Genomic DNA, 27,136 nt, shown 5'->3' with positions numbered 1-27,136 from the left:
AGTTAGCTAGAAAATTCTAAGAAAGATTGCTAACAATATCAAAATTGCAACATACCACTTCCAATAAAGTAATATTAATGAAGTCATAACTTGGCGCAGTGAATTTGTAAAAATACCAAATTTACCCAATTTGATGTTAATTTTTTTATCCACTGATTTTTAAAAGATTATTTGTTTGCTCAGTTTACTTGCATAAAATTTACAACACCATAAATGATAATTATATAAAAGTTATAATGCTTGGAAGACTAGCGATGTATTTTAAATGCTAATTTTGAGGTATTTGCTAATAGTTAACACATTAAGTTTAAATTAGACAATTGAGCACAGACAGGTCGAATTCAAAATTTTGTTCATACTAATGTAGTATATAATCATATTCATAAGAAGTTAATTGGGCTATATATCAAGGGACACAACTCTGTTGGCATATTTATCAGTTATCTATCTTGAGAATATGAAGTTCCACCCCCACCGGTGTGTGGGTGTATCTTAGTTTTGCGGCGTATTATTAAGAGACTCTCTTACTTTTTGAAATATATGAACACTTAACTGAAATGTTTTTTCAGACATGTTATTTTTTTTTTTTTCAAATTCAGAAAATTTCAGTTAAGTTTATATATATCCAATAAGATAGCAAGTATGTCCTTAATCATACACATGCAAACATTGTATTCTAATATTGTCATTATATTTCAAATTAAGATTCACAATAACATTTAACACTCTGTCATCCATACATCTAATGTCTATGTAACCTTCTAAATATGGCATACCCTGCATTTCACCTCAGTCATAGGCAGCCAAGGGCGAAAATCAGAGTAGGTTAACTTTTCATATGATAAATATATCTATCCACTCTACTCCAGAATATATTTACATATACCACGCCTACATTATAATGTATGGGTGTGTGTGCATCATCATCATTTAACGTCTGTTGTCCATGCTGACTTGGGTTGGACAGTTTGACCACAGCTGACAAGCTGGGGAGCTGCACTAGGCTCCAGTCAGATTTGGTATGGCTTCTACTACTGGATGCCTTTCCTGATGCCAACCACTTTACAGAGTGTGCTGGATGCCATTATGTGACCCTGCATCAGTGCTTTAATGTGGTAATGCACATTATATATATATTATGTGTGTATATATATATATATACACACATAAAGTTAATCCAAACAAGAAAGCACAAAAAAACACAACAACGCGAGGACGTGGAACAAATATAGTATTATTGGACGCTCAGGAAAGAAGGAGGGTTTAACGTTTCGAGCGGAGCTCTTCGTCGGAAACATAGAGGAGAAGGGAAGACAGAGGAAAAAAAAAATCGCCAATGGTACACAAGCGGTCACATTTTTGTGAATATATATATATATTCTTTTACTTGGAATGATTGGAATTTATTAACCATGTCACTCCTTAATATACTAAACGATACAAATGTTTTTATTTAGAACAATGTTGTAATTTGTCTTAAAATATGTTTTGATAGGATCAGATGCCATCCTTGGTGCCTGCTATCTACTGGTATACAAACCAGGCGAGCTGGCAGAAACGTTAGGATGCCGGGCGAAATGTGTAGCCGTATTTCGTCTGCCGTTACGTTCTGAGTTCAAAATCTGCCGAGGTCGATAAATTAAGTACCAGTTGCATGCTGGGGTCGATGTAATCGACTTAATCCGTTTGTCTGTTTGTTTGTCCCCTCTGTGTGTAGCCCCTTGTGGGTAGTAAAGAAATAAGTATACAAACCTGTTTTGCCAGTACCAGCTTTGATGAGCCAGGTGGCTAAGTTTAATGACATCTTTAGAATAGAAATTCTTTTTAACTATTCATTATTAAAGTCATCCACCTTCCTGATTAACGGTTTGTAGTCCTACCCACTTAACGTTTCTTAAATGTTGGTACTTCTGATTAGAAACTTCATTTATTGTTGATCTGTTGATTAATCAACATGTCACTGCTCACTTGTTTATTTAGTAAGCTTGATTAGTTGCAAGTTGCATAATGTAGTATATAATTATATTCATGTTCTGGTGAAGCACAAGCCTTGAACATTAGGCCTCACCGAGGCAATGACTAGTGACTGAGACCTTTGGAAATATGCTGTGCTTGAGAAGACCCGGCAAGCCAAGTGAGACCATAACCCATGGCCTATGCCAGGGATGTAACCAGCCCACTTATGCGTGCCTGGTGTTGACTTCATCTTCCAAAGATTTATGCATTTGTCAAACAAATTGAACTAATCAGAGCCTGGTGTGTTATGTTCATTTAATGAGCCCACAAAACTTTCAAGTTGCTTGAAGCTAAATCAAACTGTTATCAAATGATATATGTAACCCCAATCGAATGTGTTGAGTGTCACTTTCTTTTCCTTATCTGCTCTGTGTGTGTGCATGTGTACATTTGTGCTCTCAGAAAGCTAATAGTGTTGTCACTTCTATCGACAAACCATCTGCTTACTTCACACCTTTGAAGTATCAAATGGTCGGTCTCATGAAAAAATAGATAAGAGTTAGTAACAAGGGGGGTAGCCATCTGTAAAGTAATGCCTCAGTGATATATTCATCTAACACATGCAAGATAGAAAAGCAGATGATACATATAAATATATGTGTGTGTATATGTGTCTATATATGTATAACTTGGGCAAAATTTTTCTTAATTCTGTGTTCAAATATGGCTAGGTGTTGTCTTCATCTTCTACGTTCAGATGTTAATAAGTACCAATAATACACTTATATTAAGTTTTATTTTATATTCATGATATTGATTTGACTCTATCTTAGCACAAAGCTATTTTTTTTCTCAATGATTTGTATTAAATGTTACAATGGATTGCAGTTCCAAATGTGAATTTTTATCATTTTCATATAAACAATTAATATGATATAATATTCTAACTTTTTCATTTTTTTTTTAAACCAGGTGCCGTCTATATAGAAATGGTGATGAACATTCTGAAACCTATCGTTAACAGTGCTACAACTAAATTAATACGGTACGATGTGTTTCATGCATTACCAAATACTGCAAACACAATCATAGGCAGAGCTGCCCACATAGCAGTTTTAGATTCAGAACTCTTTATTGAAAAATTTCTTCTTGTTGTTGGTTTAAAATTTTTTAAATAAGAACTAAGTCAAACCTATCTTAAAACTTAGGAAAAAAAAAAAAGAAAAGAGAAAAAGATAAATATATAATAAAACAGCTTTTATTGATAGTTATCATTAATTATGGTAACTTCTTAAGTTTGGAATATTTCCCCAGTGGTCTTGAATACTTTCTGTCCATTTTTGCCTGCTGTCACTATCAGTATTTCAACTATAACTAGGTTGCCACAACTGAAATTCTATCATTGGGAGTTCAGGATCGTACTAATATTCTTCCACTATCTGGGAAATCAACTTGTCAATTTCTTCCAAATACACAATTTTACCAAAAAAAAAAAAAAAGTGTTTATTTGGTTTTTATCCTTCCTCAAGTGCCTTTGTGTTTATGTATGATTGATACAAAAGGGATTGCAGTCAAATGAATTAGATACATGCTTCATATTTCATCCTTGTTTTGCAATTATTAATACATTTTTAGCCACAGGCATGGTTGTATGGTTTGCTTCAGAACCATGTGGTAAGGGGTTCTGGCCCACTGCATGAATGTTGTTGAGTAATGTTATATACTATATCCATGGGCTGACCGATTACTTTGAGTGAAATTGGTAAGCAGAAACTGAAGAAGCTTGATATTTATTTCATCATCGTATAACACTCATTTTTCATGCTGGCACATACACACATCATCATCGTTTAGCGTCCGCTTTCCATGTTGGCATGGGTTGGACGGTTCAACTGGGGTCTGGGAAACCAGAAGGCTGCACCAGGCCCAGTCTGATCTGGCAATGTTTCTACGGCTGGATGCCCTTCCTAATGCCTACCACTTCATGAGTGTAGTTGGGTGGCTTTTACGTGCCACCAGCACAGGTGCCAGACGAGGCTGGCAAACGGCCACGATCGGATGGTGCTTTTTACGTGCCACCGGCACACATATATAAAATAAGATGGAGAAAGTTCAGAAAGCATCTACATCTGTTGACAACCAAAAGTTTCTTCCTGAGTGAAGGGAAGATTGTATGATGCATGTATATGAACAACAATATATGGTAGTGAGATGTGAGCACAGATTGCAGAGGACATGCAAAGATTAGAGAGGAATAAAACTAGTATGTACTGCAAGATGTGCAATGTCAGTGTACATGTGAGACAGTGCTAGTGCATTGATGGACAAATTAGGAGTAAAAGGAGTTGGAAGCTGTGTGCAAGAGAGAGAGGACTGCACTGTTTTGGTCATGTGATGCATATAGATGTAGACAGTTCCATACAGAAGTGCCAATTTCTTAAAGTGGATGGAACCTGTGGAAGAGAGAGACATGGGATGAAAGACTAAAGGCCAATCTCAAGACACTGAGCCTTCCAAAGATGAGAAAGGACCAAGATACCTGGCACCTTTCTGTACTCAAGAAGACTTGTCCACCACACCAGAATTGATACTATTGCTGGTGCCATATAAGAAGCACCTAGTACACTCTAGGAAGAGTATCAAGCCTTAGAAACTATGCCAGAATAATGGAGCCTGGTGTGATCCCCCACTCTCTGTCTTACCTGCTCTTGTTAAACAGTCCAAAACCATGCCAGCATAGAAAACAGATGTTAAATGATATATATATATATATACTTTACTACACTCTCGGAGTGGTTGGCGTTAGGAAGGGCATCCAGCTGTAGAAACACTGCCAGATCTGACTGGCCTGGTGCAGCCTTCGGGCTCCCCAGACCCCAGTTGAACCGTCCAACCCATGCTAGCATGGAAAACGGACGCTAAATGATGATGATGATATACTTTATTTAAAAGCAGCAGAAATTCAACAAAACCTGTTACTCGGAGTTTCACGTTAACAGGTTTTGTTGAATTTCTGCTGCTTTTAAATAAAGCATATTACTCTACCCCTGGTATTTGAGTACTCTTTTTTCCACCTTGTTTCACATTTATGTGTTTACTCCAGTATATATATATATATATATATATATACACAGACATACATGTATGTCTATTTGTGTGAGTGATTTCATATTTCCTCCTTCCTTTTACATGCGTCCACTGACTGTAAACAAATAGCTTTGCTACTGAATATAACTGGTGTAGTATGCTTGTAGTCAAATGTGAAAGTACATCTGGGTTTACTTGTGTGACCTTTGTAGGACTGTAGCAATGTCTAGGTTGTTCATTGCATGATAATAATATGGAATTGTTACATCATCATCATCATCATCATCATTTAGCGTCCGTTTTCCATGCTAGCATGGGTTGGACGGTTCTACTGGGGTCTGTGAAGCCAGAAGGCTTCATCAGGCCCAGTCAAATCTGGCAGTGTTTCTACGGCTGGATGCCCTTCCTAACACCAACCACTCCGTGAGTGTAGTGGGTGCTTTTTACGTGCCACCCGCACTGGTGCCAGACAGAGCTGGCAAACGGCCACGAACGGATGGTGCTTTTTATGTGCCACCGGCACGAGGGCCAGGCGAGGCTGGCAACGGACACGAAACGGGGCGGTGCTGGCAACGGTCGCGAAACGGAAAGTTCTCTTACATGCCACGGCACTGGTAACACATCTGCAATTTCCATTGATCGATTTCCATTGATCGATTTCGATTCTGATCCTCACTTGCCTCAATGGGTCTTCACAAAAGCAGAGTTTCGACATGCCACCGGCACTGGTAGCACATCCGCAATTTCCATTGATCGATTTCGATTCTGATCCTCACTTGCCTCAACACGTCTTCACAAGTAAGTTTTGTGTCCCAAGAAGGGAAGGTATGCATACGTAGGCTGGCTCCATCCCATGTAGAAGGCCACGGGTTGTGGACTCACTTGTCCTGCCGGGTCTTCTCGCGCACAGCACACTTCCAGAGGTCTCGGTCTCTAGTCATTTCCTCAGTGAGACCTAAAGTTCGAAGGTCGTGCTTCACCACCTCGTCCCAGGTTTTCCTGGGTCTGCCTCTTCCACAGGTTCCCTCAACCGCTAGGGTGTGGCACTTTTTCACACAACTATCTTCATCCATTCTCGCCACATGACCATACCAGCGCAAACGTCTCTCTTGCACACCACAACTGATGCTTCTTAGGTCCAGCTTTTCTCTCAAGGTACTTACACTCTGCCGAGTGTGAGTACCGGCATTACACATCCATCGGAGCATACTGGCTTCATTTCTAGCGAGCTTACGCATATCCTCAGCAGTCACGGCCCATGTTTCACTGCCATGTAGCATGGCTGTTCGTACACACGCATCATACAGTCTGCCTTTTGTCACCAGCAGAGGTAAGAGCTCTCTGAACTTTGCCCAAGCTATTCTTACTCTAGCAGTTACACTTTCAGCACACCCACCCCCGCTGCTGACTTGGTCACCTAGGTAACGGAAACTATCAACTATTTCTAGTTTTTCTCCCTGGAAAGTGACGGAAGTTGGTCTCAGAGCATTTTCAGTGTTTATTGTTCCTGAGCATCTGCCACATACAAAAACCATCTTCCTAGTTAGCCTTCCTTTGACATTGCTGCATCTCTTATGTGTCCATAGCTTACACTTGGTGCATCTTATAGAGTTTCTACCTACACCTTTTCTACAGATCGAGCAGGGCCATCTACCTGAAGGTGTTTGTGATTTGTCTACCTTCCTACTGATTACGACTTTGGTTTTAGCTAGATTGACTCTGAGGCCCTTCGATTCTAATCCTTGTTTCCACACCTGAAACTTCTCCTCCAGTTCTGATAGCGACTCAGCAATTAGAGCAAGGTCATCAGCATAGAGGAGCTCCCAAGGGCATCCTGTCTTGAATTCCTCCGTTATTGCCTGGAGGACTATGATAAATAGGAGGGGGCTGAGTACTGAGCCTTGGTGGACCCCTACCTCTACCCGGAATCTTCACTGTACTCATTTCCAACCCTCACCCTACTAGCGGCGTCCCTATACATGGCCCGCACAGCTCTCACTAACCATTCATCTATCCCTAGTTTTCATTGCCCACCAGATAAGGGATCGGGGGACCCTGTCGAAGGCTTTCTCCATGTCAACAAAAGCCAGGTACAGGGGCTTATCTTTGGCTAGGTATTTCTCCTGCAGCTGCCTTACCAGGAATATAGCATCAGTAGTACTTTTCCCTGGCACAAACCCAAACTGCATCTCATCTAAACTAACTCTCTCTCTAATTAGTTGGGCTATGACCCTCTCCGTAACCTTCATCACCTGGTCCAACAGCTTGATACCTCTGTAGTTATTTGTATCTAGGGCATCACCTTTACCTTTGTAGCAGTTGACTATTATACTGCTACACCAGTCATTGGGTATGACCCCTTTGTGTATCACCTGATTAACTATATGGGTGACTAGGCTATAGCCGACACTACCAGACATTTTGAGCATCTCTGCAGTGATTCCTGATGGGCCTGGGGCTTTCCCTGTCTTCATGCTTCTAATTGCCTTAGCTACCACAGAACTATCAACTCGGATAGCTGGTCCCTCTGTTGGGTCAACATTCGGCAGACTCTCTTTATCATCCATTCATTTTCTTCATTCAGCAACCTTTCATAGTGGCATCTCCAAACCTCTCTCTTCGCATCCTCATTTAGCGCAAGTGAACCATCTTCCATGCGAACACACTTCTCTCCTACCACATCACAATTCTCTCTCAACACACTGTCTTGCAACACGAAACACCTCCAGTCTTTGGTCCTCACGGCGCAGAACATTGGCAAATTTTTTCTTATCTGCTTCCCCTCTGGCTAAATAAACCTGTCTCCTAGCTTCTCTTTTGGCAGTCTGATACAATTCCCTGCTACCCCCATTTTTCCAGACCTTCCAAGCCTGTCTCTTTTCTCTAATAGCCCTGTCTACAATATTGTTCCACCACCACGTTATTCTAGGTCGAGAGGGGACTTTGCACCAGCCACAGATCTGGTCAGTGGCTCTCAGCAGGTTGTCCCTTAGAAACGTCCAGCTGTCTTCTACCCCCTGTGATGCTCTATCCCCTTCTACTTTGTCAGAGGCTTCAAGTAATATGTCCCTAAATCTCTGTCCATTTGCAGGATCTTTAAGCTTCCAGATCCTTCTTCTCCATATTTGTCGTCTTCTGGTTGTCCTCCTAGTCCTGATCCTAAAGTCACTAACTACCAGTCTATGTTGTGGGGTACATTCTTCACCTGGGAAGGTTTTGGCATTTATAAGCAGCCATCTCTCCCTTTGCCTTGTAAGGATGTAGTCAATTTGGCTGGTATGTTGGCCCGATTGGTAAGTGACTAGGTGCTGGTAGGTTTCCTCCTGAAGTTAGTGTTGCAAATCATAAGATTATTTGCATCGCAGAACTCCAGCAGCCTGGTTCCCTCCTCGTTGCGGGAGCCATAGCCATAGCCTCCATGTACGCCATGGAAGCCCCCAGCATGTCGTCCAACGTGACCATTGAAGTCACCAGCCACAAAGATAAGGTCTCTGTCGTTCGTCAATGAGGTAGTCTGCAGTAGAGTGTCATAGAATCGGTCTTTCTGTCCATCGGGTAGCCCCGACTGAGGAGCATAGGCTGATATAATGGTTGCTAAACTATGATGAAGCACTAATCTAATCTTAAGTATTCTGTCACTTACTCTGATTACCTCAATTACTTTATCTACCCATTTCTCAGCGATAAGTATACCCACGCACCCACCCCGTCAGTGTTCCCTGCCCAGAAAATCTTGTACCTGCGTTCCTTGCCTGTGAGAAACCTAGCTGATCCTCCTCTCCACCTTATTTCTTGCATGCAACATATATCCACACATCTCCGTTCAAGCATCTCGACTATCTCACCAGACCTACCTTTCAGAGTGCCAACGTTGAGGGTGCCAACCCTGAGGGTGTGGAAGGCATGGGCTCTAGAGACCCTGGACGGTGGACAGTAGCTTCGTGTACCTGAAAAGAAAGCTCGCATTTGGCAGAATTCATGTGCAAGAAATGAAGTAGTAAAGTAGCCTTCAGTACAACCTGCATAACGCTAGCCTTTCATATTTTGCACTGTATGAACATTACCTTACATAGGTCGAGACTAGGGGTAGGGAGGGGTATGGATGGTGAGAGCATATGCAGTCTTCATGGGAAGCAACCCCGGAATGGAAGAGAATAGGAACTTCCGGCATGCGTGGTGGGGGTGGGAGGGCGGGTGCACCGTAGCTGAGTAAAGAGGTTCTGTTAATCGTGAGCTAGCAAATGGGTTTGTATGAATCGGGAGACAATACTAAACGAAAAATTGAAAAATTGAAAAATCAGAGTGGCTATGAACCTGGAGACAAGTCTAAACGAAAAAAATGTTTGAGCTAGACAGGGTAATGAGGGAATACTGAAAGAATGAGTGACAATACAATGAGATGGAAATTGAAGAATAGAGAAAGAATAAGGATAAGTGCAAGAAAGAAGGTAGTCGTAGCGAGGTTGGACGATTCACTTAACTTTTAGCCATTCATGATCTGTGCGTATTCTTAGATATTTTGAAGCGAGTGGGGTTAACGATAAATGCGATGGCTCTTTTTGTATGGCGATGATGGTTTTGGGGAGGGGGGGCATAGAGGACCGTGGCGATGATGGTTAGGGAGGGGGGACATAGCGAGAGAGAGATACGGTTAGTTAGAGAGAGAGGTCAAGGGACACGTGACAATAAGCGGTGTGAGGGAATTTGACTGGGGACGGCATTGTCGATAAATAAACATTAGATAAATAGGTTTGAAAATCAGAAAAATCAGAGGGAATATCATTATTGATAGCTAATATAACACCGTAGCTGAGTAAAGAGGTTCTGTTAATCGTGAGCTAGCAAATGGGTTTGTATGAATCGGGAGACAATACTAAACGAAAAATTGAAAAATTGAAAAATCAGAGTGGCTATGAACCTGGAGACAAGTCTAAACGAAAAAAATGTTTGAGCTAGACAGGGTAATGAGGGAATACTGAAAGAATGAGTGACAATACAATGAGATGGAAATTGAAGAATAGAGAAAGAATAAGGATAAGTGCAAGAAAGAAGGTAGTCGTAGCGAGGTTGGACGATTCACTTAACTTTTAGCCATTCATGATCTGTGCGTATTCTTTAGATATTTTGAAGCGAGTGGGGTTAACGATAAATGCGATGGCTCTTTTATGTATGGCGATGATGGTTTTGGGGAGGGGGGGGCATAGAGGACCATGGCGATGATGGTTATGGGAAGGGGGGACATAGCGAGAGAGAGATACGGTTAGTTAGAGAGAGAGGTCAAGGGACACGTGACAATAAGCGAGGTGAGTATTGGTGATAAACAGGGTATCAGAAAATCAGTATTGTTTGTGATCCCCTCTGGATTATGCAAGAGAAATAGTGATTGGTAGTTTGTATTTGGGGAAATGAGAATCAGCTCATGATGCCACCATAGAAACCAGTACCACAATACATTCACCTGTTGCAATTTCATAATCCATGCAGAGGGTGAATGAAAGATAGAATAGAATAAAAGTTCCACCCCATCACTTCATTTCCACCCAAGCACAGAATTCTTTGATTTTCAATCTTTATTTTTATCTCTTCAGTTTTTGTATGCTTAGGCAACAAAAAATTGATATATCTGATGGATGCATCTATTTTTCTTTTAAGTCTTAGAAAGAAAGGCCAAACCCACAATTTTTTCAGGGTGAGATATTTATCATTCAACCACTAAAGATGACCAAACTTAAAACTGGGTTATGAATTAAGCGTACTACCTAACAGCAAAATTGACCCTTAAAAGTGATGAAAATTCCTTGTTTGGAACCATTTGTGTCTATCTATACCTTCAATCAAAATGTGAATGTAATCAGGTTTCCAACTTTCTAAATATACATGAATGATCTTTGTGCCTAATCTAGAGAAATATATATGTAAATACACGAGAACCAACTGCTTTAAATTAATGAAACCAAAAAGCTTAGGTGTGGCTGTGTAGTAAGAAACTTGCTTCCCAACCACATGATTCTGGGTTCAGTCCCACTGGCATCTTCTACTATATATTTCTTTACTACCCACAAGGGGCTAAACATGGAGGGGACAAACAAAGGGATTAAGTCAATTACATCGATCCCAAAAGGATGAAAGGCAAAGTCGACCTCGGTGGAATTTGAACTCAGAACGTAACAACAGACGAAATACCGCTAAGCATTTCGCCCAACGCGCTAACGTTTCTGCCAGCTCGCATCATCTACTATAGCCTTGTGAATGGATTTGGTAGACAGAAACTGAAAGAAGCTCGTCGTGTATATATATACATATTTGTGCGTCTGTGTTTGTCCCTCTATCATTGCTTGACAACTGATGTTTGTGCTTATGTCCCCGTAACTTAACGGTTTGGCAAAAAGAGACCAAGAGAATAATTACTAGGCTTACAAAGAATAAGTCCTGGGGTCGATTTGTTCGACTATAGGTGGTGCTCTAGCATTGTCGCAGTCAAATGACTGAAACAAGTTAAAAAATAAAGAACTATTTTAAAAGAACAAAAAATACGAGAATTTGCTTAGCCTTTTTTGATAGTCATTTGCCTGAGAACATCGTAAATGCTGATTCAAAGTTCCCCACGTTGAAATGATCTAAATATCTTAACATTAAAATTTCATGCAAACACCAGCTTAACAATGACAAAGTTCATCATCATCATCATCATCATCATTTAACGTCCGCCTTCCATGCTAGCATGGGTTGGACGGTTCAACTGGTGTCTGGGGAGCCCGAAGGCTGCACTAGGCCAGTCAGATCTGGCAGTGTTTCTACAGCTGGATGCCCTTCCTAACGCCAACCACTCCGAGAGTGTAGTGGGTGATTTTATGTGCCACCGACACAGGTGCCAGACAAGGCTGGCAGACGACCACGCTCGGATGGTGTTTTTTATGTGCCACCGACACAGGTGCCAGACGACCACGCTCGGATGGTGTTTTTATGTGCCACCGACACAGGTGCCAGACGAGGCTGGCGAACGGCCACGCTCGGATGGTGTTTTTATGTGCCACCGACACAGGTGCCAGACAAGGCTAGCAGACAACCACGCTCGGAAAGTTATTTTAATAAATTCATTATTTTGAAAATTAATTTAAAGGCAGTATATTTCAACAGAAATATATATAATATATATAATAGTAGTAACAGAAAAGAGGAATTTCGATTATCCCCACGTGGTGAGTTGTAATGTATATAAGAAATTAAGAAAGGAAAATACGCACCCTTACTTAGTTTTAATATATCGACCAATTTCGCTATCGCTATTCATGATATTATCTTTTATTTATTTGAATATATATTTTTTCTTAAGAAGAAATTTGGTCCATGTTGTGTGTGATGAAATTCACATAATATCATGAATAGCGATAGCGAAACTGGTCGATATATTAAAACTATGTAAGTGTGCATATTTTCCTTATATATATATATATATAGTGTACTATATATAGCACTCTATATATGATGCAACTTCACAGTCTTAAAAACAAACAAACAACACAATACATTTTGATATGATGTTTATTTCTCATATACTATTCCTTGTTCTGTCACTGTGCACATCCATTCGAATTCTCTCTCAGCTTACAAGACACACTTAGTCTTTTGTATTATACAAAACAAAGTCATACAGCAACTGAGCCCCTTTGAATTTCAACATCTTCAGAGATTTTGTCATAGTCTTCAGAATTGGTAATAACATTGCAGACACTTCAGGGTGGTTAGTCTCCAACATTGCCAACAAAATAAAGCATCCTCGGTTACAAGCAGCCCAAGATTTCAATACACTCTCAGGAACAGTGTTCAGTAAGACCAGGGAAAAATACACTGCAATGAAATATAGATATAATTTATACGCTTGGAATTCAAACCAATCTCTATCAAGTCAATACTGAATTTACTTTTGTCTCAAGAATGTGGAGAAAGTAACGTCGAAGACCCAGTATTTCTTACACTAGTACAAGGTTTATACATCTAGAGTGGTGGATACAATCTATAAAATGAAACTCCAGTTCTTATCTGCTATTTGTTTTATGTAGGAAAAGTAAAGATGACCTTGTAGCAATTTTAACTAAGGAAAAGTGTCATAACGAAAGACAGCAAGGTATTAAGTTTGTCACTGCCCTTACAGATAATATATATACTAGGAAATAATCAACCAAGCACTGAAATAAACTTGTAACAATTCTTCACTAAATGAAAGAAAGAAACCCCCAGAAAACAAACAAAAATAGAACCCATACAAACCTGTATCATTATCTTCCTTATTTGTTTCATAGTTTTCTTTATCAAAAGCAATGAGCTTCTTCAGAGTTATATGTCCAGCTGGGTGTTCAACAATGTGGAGATCACCAAGACTGCTGCTGTCCATAGTTTCAGCACAAATTTCAGCCACGGCTTCCATTGCTTTTGTTTTATCACCTATTGAAGATCAAAGAGTGACATTTATAAATAATTATACTGATTGGGCATAAAGTTAATTATTGTAAATGGAGAAGTGTTGGAACACAGGTTAATCACATCCAACATCAAATGACTGGGGTATGTACAGCAACATTAAATGAATAATGACTGACTTTAATCTACAAACCCTGCTATCACTTCATTAAAAACTGATGCCGTTACTCTGCGTAATCATAATAATCTAGTCCATTCTTTATCATTTATGAGCTAGTCAAAATAATATCTGAACCAGTACAACAATTGGATTATAGATTACTAGATTTGAGGCAGCCAATATTAAATGGATAGAAAACCAAAATCATTTGAAAAATGGAAATGAGGTGTTTTCACAATTATGTATTTTCACTATTACAGCTGGGTAGATACCGATGGCCATGAGACATTAAATTGTTGCTTAACATAAACACTGTCTTGGATATCCTCCAAATCAAAGATTATCACAGAATGAGAGAATATGCTACATGATTCCTATCTCTATCTCCTAACGATAATGCATCTTGCCTAGCATACTAATAAATGATTATTGTTAGTACACTATTATTGAGTTTCAGGAGCTTTAGTATAAAACTGTTTTAGATGCAGTACATAGAGAGAAAAAAAAGTGCAGCAGCAGAAATTAGCTGTACCTACACATGGTAGTTATTTAGGCAGATACATCGACTCAGAGTTAAATGAAAAGACGAAATATAGGAAAAAGCAGACAGTGCTAAACCTTAATGGTTCAACTGACTTGCAAAATTTAAGCCTCACAGTTTAAAGCATAAAAACAAAATCATGTTCTTAATATCTTATAATTACTTACCTTTAGCATGCGTGATGATGCTGACAAGAAATAGAAGGCTGTTGTTGTCACTGACCAGCTCTTTAGTATTTTCTGTCACATGTTTCAATAATGGTTTTGAGATAGCATTCAATAATTCAGAATGCCGAATAAGTGAATCCTTTTTGCTGAAATATTGCAAAGAACAAACATTAGCAAATAATTTAATCTTTTACACCGACCATATCCAGCCCTAATATTCTACCTGTTTTATGTTCAAACTGATCATGTCCAACCTCTCAAACATACCCTACAATGTCACTCTAAAAATAAACAATCACGTCATTGAAATCTCAAAACTACAAAATAAAGCAGGATTAATTTGAAACAATATGAATAAATAAGCATTATATTTGACAGAGTAATCTGAATACTAAAGGGTTAGATAGCTGACATCATTAATTGATGTTTCATTAAAGAACAGCAGACATCAACCTGAGCATCTACTTTGTCGAATGCACTTAAGTGTGAGCAACCTTAAGAAAGAAATCAAGTATCAAATGGAAGACTTACACAATAATGGAATTCTTTCTGATTTTCTGACACGTAAAAGCACCATCCGTTCATGGCTGTTTGCCAGCCTCATCTGGCACCTGTGCGGGTGGCACGTAAAAAGCACCCACTACACTCACGGAGTGGTTGGCATTAGGAAGGGCATCCAGCCGTAGAAACACTGCCAGATCTGACTGGGCCTGATGAAGCCTTCCAGCTTCACAGACCCCAGTTGAACTGTTCAACCCATGCTAGCATGGAAAACGGACGCTAAATGATGATGATCAGGAGGATTATGATGATGTTTTAGATTCACAGAAAAAAGAGGTGCTTTAACTAGCTCTGGATGGAAAAAGTGAGCTGATTTTTCTTTATTTGCACATTTGTTTAACCACAAGGAAATGGAAATTTCAAATGAATTTATGCTCACACTGGATGCAAGGGAAAGCAAATATCCTATGACTCTTTTCCCAGAAGAGATCATAAATTTTATTATATGAGATACTAACAATTATTATAGTTTTTGTACTTAAAATGAAAATAAGCATAAATATTACCCTTAAAAGATTTTTGTTTTTAGTTTTTCACCTGTTTAGCACAAACACATTTATGCAACCCTTTCATCATCATTTAACGTCTGCTTTCCATGCTGGCATGGGTTGGACGGTTTGACTGAAAACTGGGGAGCTGCACCAGGTTCCAATCTGATTTGGCACAGATTCTACAGCTAGATGCTCTTCCTAATGCCAACCACTCCAAGAGCATAGTGGGTGCTTTTTACATGCCAGTCCTACTTATTAAGGGTTCTCTTTCAATTATTTGCTAGAACACTGCCTTAAAGGGTTTTAGTTAAAGAAATTGACCTCAAGACTTATTATTTGTAAGCCTAGTACTTATTCTATTGGTTTCTTTTGCCAAACCGCTTGATTACAGTGACATAAACACACACACACACATACAATGAGCTTCTTTCATTTTCCGTCTACCAAATCTACTCACAAGGTGTTGGTTAACCTGAGGCTATAGTAGAAGACGCCCAAGGGGACTGAACCTGGAACCATGTGGTTGGGAAGCAAGCTTCTTACCACACTACTTTTCATTATATATTCACAATATTTTTCTTTCTGGTTAATCTATTCAAATTGTAATGATTATACCATGCACATGTTAATCTTCATCAAATGGTTGTAAATGACAAATAGTCTTTCTACTCTAGACACAAAGCCCGAAATATTTGGGGAGGGGGGGGTCAGTTGATTAGATCAACCCCAGTATGCAACTGGTACTTAATTTATCGACCAATGTTAATAAATGTTACTAAAAACAAACTGTACATTGTTGCATTTCTGAGGCAGGATTGGAAAGTGATAAAGCATGTAGCATATGTTATCATAATCATCATCATTTAATGTCCGTTGTCCATACTGGCATGGGTTGGACGGTGTGACCAGAACTGGCAAATTGGGGGGGGGGGGGGGGGGGGGGGCTATACCAGATTCCAGTCTGATTTGGCACAGTTTCTATGGCTGGATGCCCTTCCTAATGCCAACCACTTTACAAAGTGTGCTGTGTGCTTTTTATGTGATGCTCTAAGGACACTTTTATAGGGCACCGCCACAAGTGCTTTACACCACCAGAAGGATCGGTCTTAATGCTTCTGCTGTGGAATACAGGTCTTCTTGAGTACAGCCAGGTACCTTGTACTTTGGTTCTTTGTCAGACTATTATAACAATGATGTAATCGCAAAATCTAGAGTCTTTAAAATATTACCTGAATTCGTTGTCATCTCCTTCCCGCATTATTTTAATAACATCTGGGTGGAAATGTAGTGGATCACGTGGTGCAAGCAAGTACAACAGAAGCTTTCGTCCATAGGAGTTTGTTGCTACTTCTTTCAGAGATTTTATAATTTCCTGAGAAAAGAAATAAACAGAAATGAAGATAATGGTGTATTTTCAAGACATTTCGCAATTCTTCCATGATGTAACTGGTGGAGGCATGGCTGTGTGGTTAAGAAGTTTGTTCTGCAACCATATGGTTTCAAGTTCATTCCTCCCACTGCTTCTACAAGGAGAAATCATCATCACCATTTAACGTCCACCTTCCATGCTGGCATGGGTTGGACAATTTGATAGGAGTCGGTCAGGTAGAAGACTAATCCAGACCACTGTGTCTGTATTGGCAAGGCTTTTATTTTTGGACTGAGTTGTTTTTATGTGGCACCAGCACAGGTGAGGTCAGTTACAACATGGTTTTTACAGCTGGATACCCTTCCAAATGCCAACTACTTTACAGTATGGACTGGATGCTTTTTATGTGGCACCAGCACCAGTAAGGTCACCAAGTAACTTGCAAGACAAGGAATTTTGAGAGAGGAGGGGTCACTGGAGGAGGTGATGAATTTCTGGACTGGGCAATGCATTGTGTTCTTGAGCAGAACACTCCATTTTCATGTTTCTCCAGTTCACTCAGGCGGTAAAAATGAGTAATCCTGCAATGGACTGGTGTCCCGTCCAGGTGGGGAATATATGTGCCATGAAAACAGCCCTTATGAGTCGGCAAAGACTCGAGAAGGTAACTTAAAAAAAAAATGAAGTTATGCAAAGAAAAGAGTTGTAGGAAGCAGTACATCAAGATAAAGACTTATCTTTACATGGGACACTTGGTCTAATTGATTATAGCAAAGTAGATTAGATTTTGCTAAAGACACTCATAGAGCAGGTGTTGAACTAGATAATTGATTAAAATCTGAACTAAGACTAACAAGAATATAGTTAAATACTTTATTCAATTGGTTGCTCTACTGACTGCCTCTCTCATATATATATATATTACTTATAAGGATTCAACAGAATCTAGGCACATCAAAATGTAAGATGCCAGAAAAATAGCTAGGTACAATAACAGAGTTTATAGCAAGGTAAACAACAATGAAGATATCAAATATTGGTAGGCTACTGTAGATCCAATTCTGGGTTGTTTTCAGGTGTGGAGTTGGTATAAAAAGAGAACACAAATGGCATTTAAAATTTACAACAGCCATTTCAGTATTCATAGATTACATCATAACATATAATCCCCCCATCTTCAGGTAAAATTTCAAATATCAACTCAGACAAATCCACCGATGATTGATTTGGCTAGGTCAAAGTATGAAATTTTACCTGTTTAAAATTTTACTTGAAGATAGTGGATTACATGTTATGATGTAATCTATGTATACATCAACAAAATTATGAAACAATTGCCATAAATTTTAAACACGATTTGCGTTCTGTTCATATTTAGAAAGTAATATGTCCCACATCTCAGCAGTTTGACATGCAGAAAAATGTATCTTGCATGAGAAAAAAGAGTTAGCATCAATGAACGCATCCAACTACAAAATACAGCCTCAAGAAGTCTTGTTCTGTATATGTCACCATGGGAAAAGTGATGTAAATTGATGAAAGAGAAGTGATAATAAATCTATTCGAATCAGACCTAATGAATAGGTGATATCTGATTTTCAAGAGATTTTCTTAGGCAGAGGGAGATGCAAAAACGCCAGATATGGTCTATTTTTCAATAAAAAAGATTTCAATCCATAAGATACTAGCAATTCAATACTCACATCCAGGATAACTTTTGACAGTAACTTTGTGTCATCGACAACATCAAATGTAGCCAGCAACACCTGGTGAGCATATTCTTCCAGGCACATTTTCAATATGAAACCTTTGAAACTTTTTACCATTACTTTCCGATCCTGAAATAAAAATAAAACAAACAACTATACGAAGAACATAACAGAGAACCTATATGACTAAAATATTGTGTGTCTTTTAGATAGAAAAGACTATAGATGTATCACTGCAAAATTCTGATGTCAAATAATGTGTTTAGGGTAAGTTTGTTGGAGCCCACCCCATACCAAGCAAAGAGTTAAAGTCAACAATGTAAGCTAACAAAACACCCATCAACTTTACAGTAATGTTGCTGTGTGCAATAATATGGTATTCTTTATCTTATGGCACCAATTTACAATCAGATAGATTGAGTATTACTGACCTTTCCATGGGTTGTCTGGTATCCTACATTGACTCAAACCAATCAGGCTGTCATATACAGCATAGTTATAAGCTAAATAGTATAATTCAAGAAATTCAAGGCCTAAACATTAGGAGGCTTGTAAACAACACACACAAAAAAAAAAAATATCCAGTAACTGTAAACAGACAGTATGAAAAAGTACAACTTACTAATGTATGCATAGTGTAACAGTTTATAATACTGAAATGAGATCTTCCAAAAAGCTCAGTTAAAACAGCCAAGAAACTGTTCTAAGCACAACATGGTACTCCAACACTTGGCAACTTACACTACATTAATACTGGTTTCAGATTTTGGCACAAGGCCAGCAAGAGGAGCTAAGTCGATTACATTGACCCCAGTGCTCAACTGGTACTTATTTTATCGACCTGGAAAGGACAAAAGACAAAGTCGACTTTGGTGAAATTTGACAAATGAAATGCAGTAAAGCACTTCGCCTGACATGTTAACAGTTCTGCCAGCTCGTCACCTTATGCTGTACACTAATTTTAATAACAGCGTTGTAGAATTGAAGTGTGCAAGTAGAGTAAAGTCTCTGATGTGGGTTTTGTTTCTGGCATTTCATTTCACAGGTGCTGCAAACATAATTTCCAACTGTATACTATGAGCTAAGTCACCCACACATCACTTCCCTTTTCTAACATACATAGAGATTATGATATTTCATAATGACTTTCAAACAACTCATTAAAAGTCACGAGATGATTTATATATATATAGATATATATATATATATATAATGTGACCGCGTGTGTACCGTCGGCGATTTTTTTCCCTCTGTCTTCCCTTCTATGTTTCCGACGAAGAGCTCCGCTCAAAACGTTAAACCCTCCTTCTTTCCTGAGCGTCCAATAATACTATATTTGTTCCACGTCCTCGCGTTGTTGTGTTTTTTTGTGCTTTCATGTTTGGATTAACTATATATATATATATATATAACAATAATCATCCGCCCCAGCTGGACGGGATGCTGGTCCATCGCAGCGTTACTCAAGAAACAGGAAGAGAGAGCGAGAGAAAGTTGTGGCAAAAGAGTACGACAGAGGTCGCCACCACCCCCTGCCAGAGCCTCGTGGAGCTTTTAGTTGTTTTAGCTCAATAAACACATGCAATGCCCAGTCTGAAAATCGAAACCGCGAGTCCGCTGCCCTAACCACTGGGCCATTGCGCCTTCACACACACACACACATATATATATATATATATATATATATAACTTAAAGATTAAAAATATGGCACATTTCAATTCACTATTTAACCCTTTAGCATTTAGACTACTTTGTCAAAAATTATTTATTCACATGCCTTTGAATTAATCACCTGTTATCTCATAGCTTCAAGATCTCAATAATGTGATTGTTGTAAGACATGTGTGAAAGGCTGGATCTGGTCAGTTTGAATATTAAACAGGTAGAATATATTGGCCAGATATAATCAGTTTAATTGTTAAAGGGTTAATTAACCTCAGGCATTCCCTCCATGAGAGTCAAACAGTGGAAATATGGCCTGTAATGCTTTTAGAGTAAATGCGAACCTGCAACTAAATAAGAACCCAACAAAAGCTTTTAGAACACAAGTCATGTTTACCTTGGTGTTACCATACCATATACATTTCATAGCAACACGTGCACCATCTCGGGAATGCACCATATTTACAATGCCCTCTCTCAATTCAGTTATCATTTCCTACAAAAATATAAACAATAATATTTAAGAATCAGATTAAAAAGGGACAAACATCAAGAAACATTCAAGTTATCAAAATTCTAGACTGAGGAGGAAATCTCAAGTGGACATTATATCGAAGTTCACTTCTTAAGAATGGAGTACATACAAATAGAAGCATAATTATAATTGTTTGTTTGGAGCTGAATTCAAGAGATGTAACTTCACATCCTATATTCGGTTATGGTTTAAAACAGGGGTAAAAATAATAAAGGGTAAGAAGCAAGCTCCTGATAGAGTAAGTACCACAATTAGGTTTCAGTTCTTAGCTAAAGTCATTTCACCTGCAGTACAAGTGACATATATATAAAAAAAAAAGCTATGAATATCAAAATATTTTCTTCTTGAACTGAAAGTTGGTAAACATGCACCAGTTTTATTTTAAAAGAAATCTATGTATCTATTGGACAATGCTGAGCATGAACTCAAACCTAAGAACTAAGAAAGCTACAGCTTAAACTAACCTTTAGTGCTTAGAGAGAGAGAGAGAGAGAGAGAGCGGTAGACATAAATTTCAACTATAGAAAGACTGGAAGATGTCTTTAATTTGAACATGTTGACTTAAAATCCATTAAAAGTTGATTTTATGTTGATCACTCAAGTACATGCTGTGATGATTGGATTAGAGACCACCAGAATTTTAGAAATAACAGTCAAAAAGTGAAGAGGAAACAGATTGCAACAGAGAGGGATGCTGATACCATCATTGATAACATACCAAAAAAAAGGGGGCGGGCTTCTATGTAGTTACTCAACCTGCTAAATGTAGCAGATAAATTCGACCATTTGTTTTAAGTCCTTAATCTTATGAAAGCATGACCTGCAATAAAGACCAGATGGTCACAGCAATTAACATGGGTTGCATATTATTTGATTAGCTGTCTACATGCCATAACTCTGCTTAAATAGATCTGACCAATGCTACTTGAGAAAAAGAAGGATGTATATATTGACTGAAATAGCCAAGAAGACTCCAGTAAAGAATATACCTATTTGTTCATTCAATTGTTTATCATTGTTTTGTAGGGTTTGTTTATTGTAGTAAAACTGATTTGAATTGATTGATTATAAAGGAACAATACTTACAGTTCGCATAGCTTTTTCTGCATATAAGAAATATTCCGAAAAAAGACGATGGATGATGGAGTGCGTCAACATGCTCCTGGAAAAATGAAAACACTTCAAATATTAAGCAGATGTCATGAAGTATTAAGTAATAAGTATTTTAAATCATTTAGAAGAAATTATACTGGCTACAGGCAGGTGCCCATGGATGTATGGTTAAGAAGCTTACATCCCAACCTTTTTTTGTAAAGCCTGGTGTTTATTTTATTGGTCCCTTTTGTTGAACTGCTTTGTCATGGAGATATAAATACACCAGGTTCAGTAGCAAAGTTAGAACTCCCTATCTCCAACTGTTATCATCATCATTTAACACCCATGTGCCATGCCAGCAATGGTTGGATAGTGTGAAAAGATCTGATAGGTCTAAAGACAACATTGTGCTCTATCTGTTAAGAAGCTTGCATCCCAGCCATGGGTTCAATTTCACTGTGTGGCACCTTGGGCAAAAGTGTTTTCTACTAAAGCCTTGTGAAGGGATTTGATAGAGGAAACTGAAAGAAGCCCATCATATATATATATATATATATGCTGGCATGGGTGTGTGATATGAAACTTCTTTCCCAACCACATGGCTCTGAGTTAGTCCCACTGTGTGGCACCTTGGGCAAGTGTCTTCTACTACAGCCACAGAGTGACTAAAGCTTTGTGAGTGATTTGGTAGACAGACACTGAAAAAAACCCATCGTGTGTGTGCATATATATATATATATATATATATATATATATATATATATATATGCATGTGTGTTGTGCCCCCATAACTTAGTGGTTCGATAAAAGTGGCCGATAGAATAAGTACCACTTCTTAAAAAAGCAGGTCCTGGAGTAATTTGACTAAACCCATCAAAGCAGTATGGCCAGTCCAATGACAAACAAGTAAAAGATAAAAGATATAGTATGTGAGTGATTTGTACAGACAGACTCTTATGACTGCAGTTAATAAAATAATGATTTATTACACAGACAGATGTTAAAATTTCATTAGAAGTAGGTATGGTTGTGTGGTTAAGAAAATAACTTTGCAACCATGAGGTTTTTAAGTTCAATCCTGTTGCATGACACCTTAGGTAAGAGTCTTCTAGTATAGCCTTGGGTCGATCAATTTGATAAATGGAAACTCTACATGGAAATCCATGTGCTTTTTCTCTACATGTTTTAGCACTGACAGAGTATGAGTAGAAGTGATTTTTTATGTCATGCACACACAGTATGTTCCGTTGGTGACACGAGAAAATCGCCAAGTACATGCTGAATAGAGGTTTGTATTAAGGCATCCAGCCATAAGAACCATACCAAAGTAGACAGGGGAGCATGATGCAGTCCTTGGGTTTGTGGGACTTTGTAAAACCATCCAGTCCATGACAACACAGTCGAACAGGGATGTTAAATGACGATGAAAGATCAGTGGAATAGTGTCTATTAGAGGGTGTGGGAATATGAGAACACCAAAATGAATCTTAGAATTATCTTAAGTTTCTATATTTTGAAATAAATGAGTTGAAATACTACTCACTTTTCAATGAGAGGAACTAAAATCTCCTTCATGTTTTCCAAAATTGTTTCCTTCTTCTTGGGGTATGCATTAAACATATCTTGTAAACAGGTGATCTGATCATTCTAGACCAATAAAAAAGCAGTTGTGATTGAATTAAAAGAAAATTATCAGAAAACAGATTGATAATAATTTAGCGCTCAGTCAAACTGTCCAATCCAAGCCACCATGGAAAATGGACATTAAACAACGAAGATTTCTGTTTTTATACATTCTCATTATTTTAATAGTAGTAAAATGGCTACGTAGATATTCTATTAGCCTACTAAGTCATTATAGGTTTTGACTTGAAATCCACTGTGAGGGAATTGTTTCTGGGCAGATAACATTCCGCATTATTTCAATTTATCTCATCACACGAAGGTTGCAAGATCAATAAGCAAAGTTAGCTGTAAAAAACCCAAAAAAAACTAGCATCTCATTCAAGGGAAAGAAATTCTCTCATTCACTTAACATGAAAATAGAACAAGGCCTGTAAAAGCTGAGAGCGTATCATACAGTAACAGGGTTACATACATTTAGGGAGGAGAAAGGGACAATCAGTTACATCACCCCTACTCCTATATTTGACTAATTTTATTTTAACAACCCTGAGGAAGTCAACCATGGCAAGATTTGGATCCAGAATGTATAAGGATGGAACTCAACACTGCGAAGCATTTTGCCCAACAGTTTATCAATTTTGATATTCTATGGTTTTCCCTGATAACAATAATGAAAAAAGAAAAGAAAAACCAAACTGTAAAGCAAGAATGATTATAATCACAGAATTATTCCTTTAACTAAGGATTTCTGAATGACTCAGGTACGTACACTTAAAAGGACGCAATGATGCTTATTAATGGAGAGTCTGAAAATACTGAAGAGATTGCAATAATACCTTCAAAAACTTATAAGTTGCACCATAGAAATCCTCCAAGAGTGCTTGGCGTTGTGTTGCATTTGCATATTCATTAAATGTATACTCAATGATTTCTGATGCTTCCTAAAAATAAATGAAAATACATGTTTTAAGGTCAACATACAATATATTCCATGTCTTCTGAACTGCTTCACAATAATTATGAAATGGGGGGGGGGGAAGGAATGAGGTGACTGTAAGTAACTGTCTAAGGAATTGGACCTACAGAGTGGCTTCAATTTCCAGTCAAAGCCATTTCGCTTCAATTATATTACTAATGCCATTAAGAAAATGTATGAGAATTATACTTCACTTGTCTCTTCTATAATAAATCTGGATAACTGCACCATTTTCATATATTGTGATATAATTCTTAAGTTTTGAGGAACAGGAATAGGTGCAGGAATGGCTGTGTGGTTAAGAAGTTTGCTTTACAACCAAGTGCTTATGGGTTCAAATACCATTGCACCTTGAACAAGTGTTTTCAACTATAGTCCAGAGCTGACCAAAGCCTTATGACTAAATTTGATGGACAGAAACTAAAAGAAGCCAATTTTGTGTGTGTGTGTGTGTGTGTATGTACGTACATACATATATGTGTGTGAGTTTGTGTTTCCTCGTCTTCACATCATGAGATATTTGTAAACAAATGCTACTGGCATTTAAGTAGAATGCTGTGTTTCCAGTTTCCAGTAAAAATATTTCTAGCCATGGGGAAATACTACCTTATATGGAAACAGGTAAGGGCTGGTGGCAGAAAGGGTATCCAGTGGTAGAAAATCTGTTTCTAAATTCCATCTGAGCCATGCAAACATGGAAAAGTGGATAGTAAAATAACGTTGATTTCAAATATTTCAAAATCAGAGTTTGACACAAGCAAAGTGAAGGAAGATTCAACCATATTTATTAATAATACATTCCTTGTGCACAAACAGCAGATATTGATAGCAGCAATATCAATGTCTTATTTTGCATTGTATTAAAATTTTTGTAGCAAAGTTAGACATCTCTATCATTGTCAAACACCCATGTGCCATGCCAGCAAGGGTCGGACTGTTTGACAAGACCTGACAGGTCTAAAGACTGCATTGTGCTCTAATATTTGCATTGGCAAGGTTTCTAAGATAGGATGCCCTTTCTAAAACCAACCACTTTACAGTATGTATTGGGTGCTTTTTTCAAGTGAGATCAGCATGCAGCCCGTAGAATAAATGTGGCTACAGTAGAGAAGGAAGTGGTGGCTTTCTGCTATGAGATGAGGGGTTTAAATGAAAGAAAGGGGTCCAGAACAGGTTTCTTGATATAGTGAAGGTACACAGTAACTCACATTATAAAAAAGAGGGTGGGAATGGTTTAAGTGGAACTGAAAATCAATAAAAAATAATGGTGTCAAACTAGTTGATTTTCTTTATAAGATTACTACAACTCTAATTAGAAATACACGTGCTAATTTTTATACTCACTCTGTGTCTAATAAGTCTACTTGCTTGGCTGCAAAGTGACTTAAATACTGCATTTCGTTCAGTCTTTGAGCTGTAAAAGAAATTGAAATATAATTGAAACCAATCTAATATTAAAACAACACCAATGCATATATTAGGTCTTTAATTCTAGTTTATAAAAAATAAAATTATAAAGGCATCTTTTCGTTTTTCTTCATAAACAAGCTGAATTAGATACTTCTCATTCAATGGACCATACTTATTCCATTCCTGTAAAATCTATTCCCAGGTACATTTTTATATTAAAAATGTGACATTTTCATTTGAGGGATCAACTGATCTTCACAATAACATTCCTGTTTTCTTTAACCTAAGAACAAGGCCATTCTGATAAAGCCCACAAGGATCAGTACATATTTTTAGTGACACGATCCTCTTGGATAAGATGCCTGTGTCCCCACTAGTAATTTTTCCAGGGAGATCAATGATTTATTTACTACGAAAGCTTGTTAAATTAGATTCAAAAGAAATCAACCTAATAGCCTTCAGTGGTGTAGATAATTCAAACTTATGGTCTAAATACGAACAGTCTTTCTCTCTTTATTTTGGTTATTTTACCTTAACTTTAGTAAAAGGTGTGTATGTACATGTAGGATAGGCGGTGAGGGGTGGCATCAAAATAGAATGAATGGCTTGAACATATTACTAGTAATTATTTTACAGATCCTAGTGACACAATAGGTAATGTCACACCTTTCTTCCCCAGACAGATAGTTAAGCTCTAACCTAAACTATCTAGAGCAGCTTTCTAACAGAGGCAACCAAAAACACAAATGTGGTTACTTGACTTGCTAGAAATAGCAGCTGAATGTCCCTCAATTCACATCTTACATCATAAAAAGGTTACATTGCATACTGTAGTTCAGGGATGTGAAATAACTGAAGGCATAATGGCTATGGCTGAATTGTCTTTGATCAAGGCTGACTAGGCTAAACAGCAGGTCAAATGCTAATAATCCTATATATGAATCAGTTGGCCTGTTAAAAGTAGTAACTAAATCTCTTTCAAACCACATCCAACCATTTGTAGTAAATACATTGAATAAAAAATAGAATCATCATGGTTGGAATGTCTTATATTGAAGTTGTCTTGGAGATAACAAACAATAATAGCACAAGAGTTGGACATTTAAATAGAAAATGGCAACAATTTCTGATAATTTTAGTACCACAAAAGAAAAAAGATGGGGTAAAGTAGCAAATTATTGTGATATCTTTCTTTTTCTTATTCCTGGGTATATTGTCACTGCCATTTCTTTCCCTGCTGGTAGAGGTTGGATGGGCCTCTGAGAAAGCTAAACCTCCAACATACACCTTAATTCTATATGCTTAGTAGCAGTTTTCCTTGCAGGTGTCATGCCATTCACATAACCCCTGACATCAACTGAAAGCAGTTTTT

At 38.1% G+C, this 27,136-nt stretch overlaps 2 protein-coding genes across 13 annotated transcripts in view; one reads left to right on the top strand and one right to left on the bottom strand.

Annotated features, from left to right (window-relative positions):
* LOC115213792 (protein FAM135A) overlaps window positions 1-3,455 on the top strand; it is a 299,236-nt gene extending 295,781 nt beyond the window's left edge. For all 12 annotated transcript variants that reach the window (XM_036504971.1, XM_036504966.1, XM_036504965.1 and 9 more), the window contains one exon: window positions 2,929-3,455. In XM_036504971.1, the coding sequence (XP_036360864.1) occupies window positions 2,929-3,134 (206 nt within the window). In that variant the 3' untranslated portion in view covers window positions 3,135-3,455. The remainder of the gene's footprint in view (window positions 1-2,928) is intronic.
* Window positions 3,456-12,567: 9,112 nt separating this feature from the next.
* Window positions 12,568-27,136, bottom strand: part of LOC115214115 (pumilio homolog 3) — a 28,361-nt gene continuing 13,792 nt past the window's right edge. The window contains exons 8-17 of the mRNA XM_036504972.1: window positions 25,699-25,768; window positions 24,215-24,319; window positions 23,296-23,399; window positions 21,744-21,819; window positions 20,520-20,618; window positions 18,454-18,588; window positions 16,611-16,753; window positions 14,330-14,475; window positions 13,312-13,485; window positions 12,568-12,891 (exon numbers count right to left, since the gene is read on the bottom strand). Of these exons, the coding sequence (XP_036360865.1) occupies window positions 12,662-12,891; window positions 13,312-13,485; window positions 14,330-14,475; window positions 16,611-16,753; window positions 18,454-18,588; window positions 20,520-20,618; window positions 21,744-21,819; window positions 23,296-23,399; window positions 24,215-24,319; window positions 25,699-25,768 (1,282 nt within the window). The 3' untranslated portion in view covers window positions 12,568-12,661. The remainder of the gene's footprint in view (window positions 12,892-13,311; window positions 13,486-14,329; window positions 14,476-16,610; window positions 16,754-18,453; window positions 18,589-20,519; window positions 20,619-21,743; window positions 21,820-23,295; window positions 23,400-24,214; window positions 24,320-25,698; window positions 25,769-27,136) is intronic.

This window comes from Octopus sinensis, linkage group LG7, assembly GCF_006345805.1.
Source record: "Octopus sinensis linkage group LG7, ASM634580v1, whole genome shotgun sequence".
Lineage (NCBI taxonomy): Eukaryota > Metazoa > Mollusca > Cephalopoda > Octopoda > Octopodidae > Octopus > Octopus sinensis.
The sequence above is the reverse complement of the archived record's forward strand: the minus strand, read 5'-3'. Positions and strand labels throughout refer to the sequence as shown.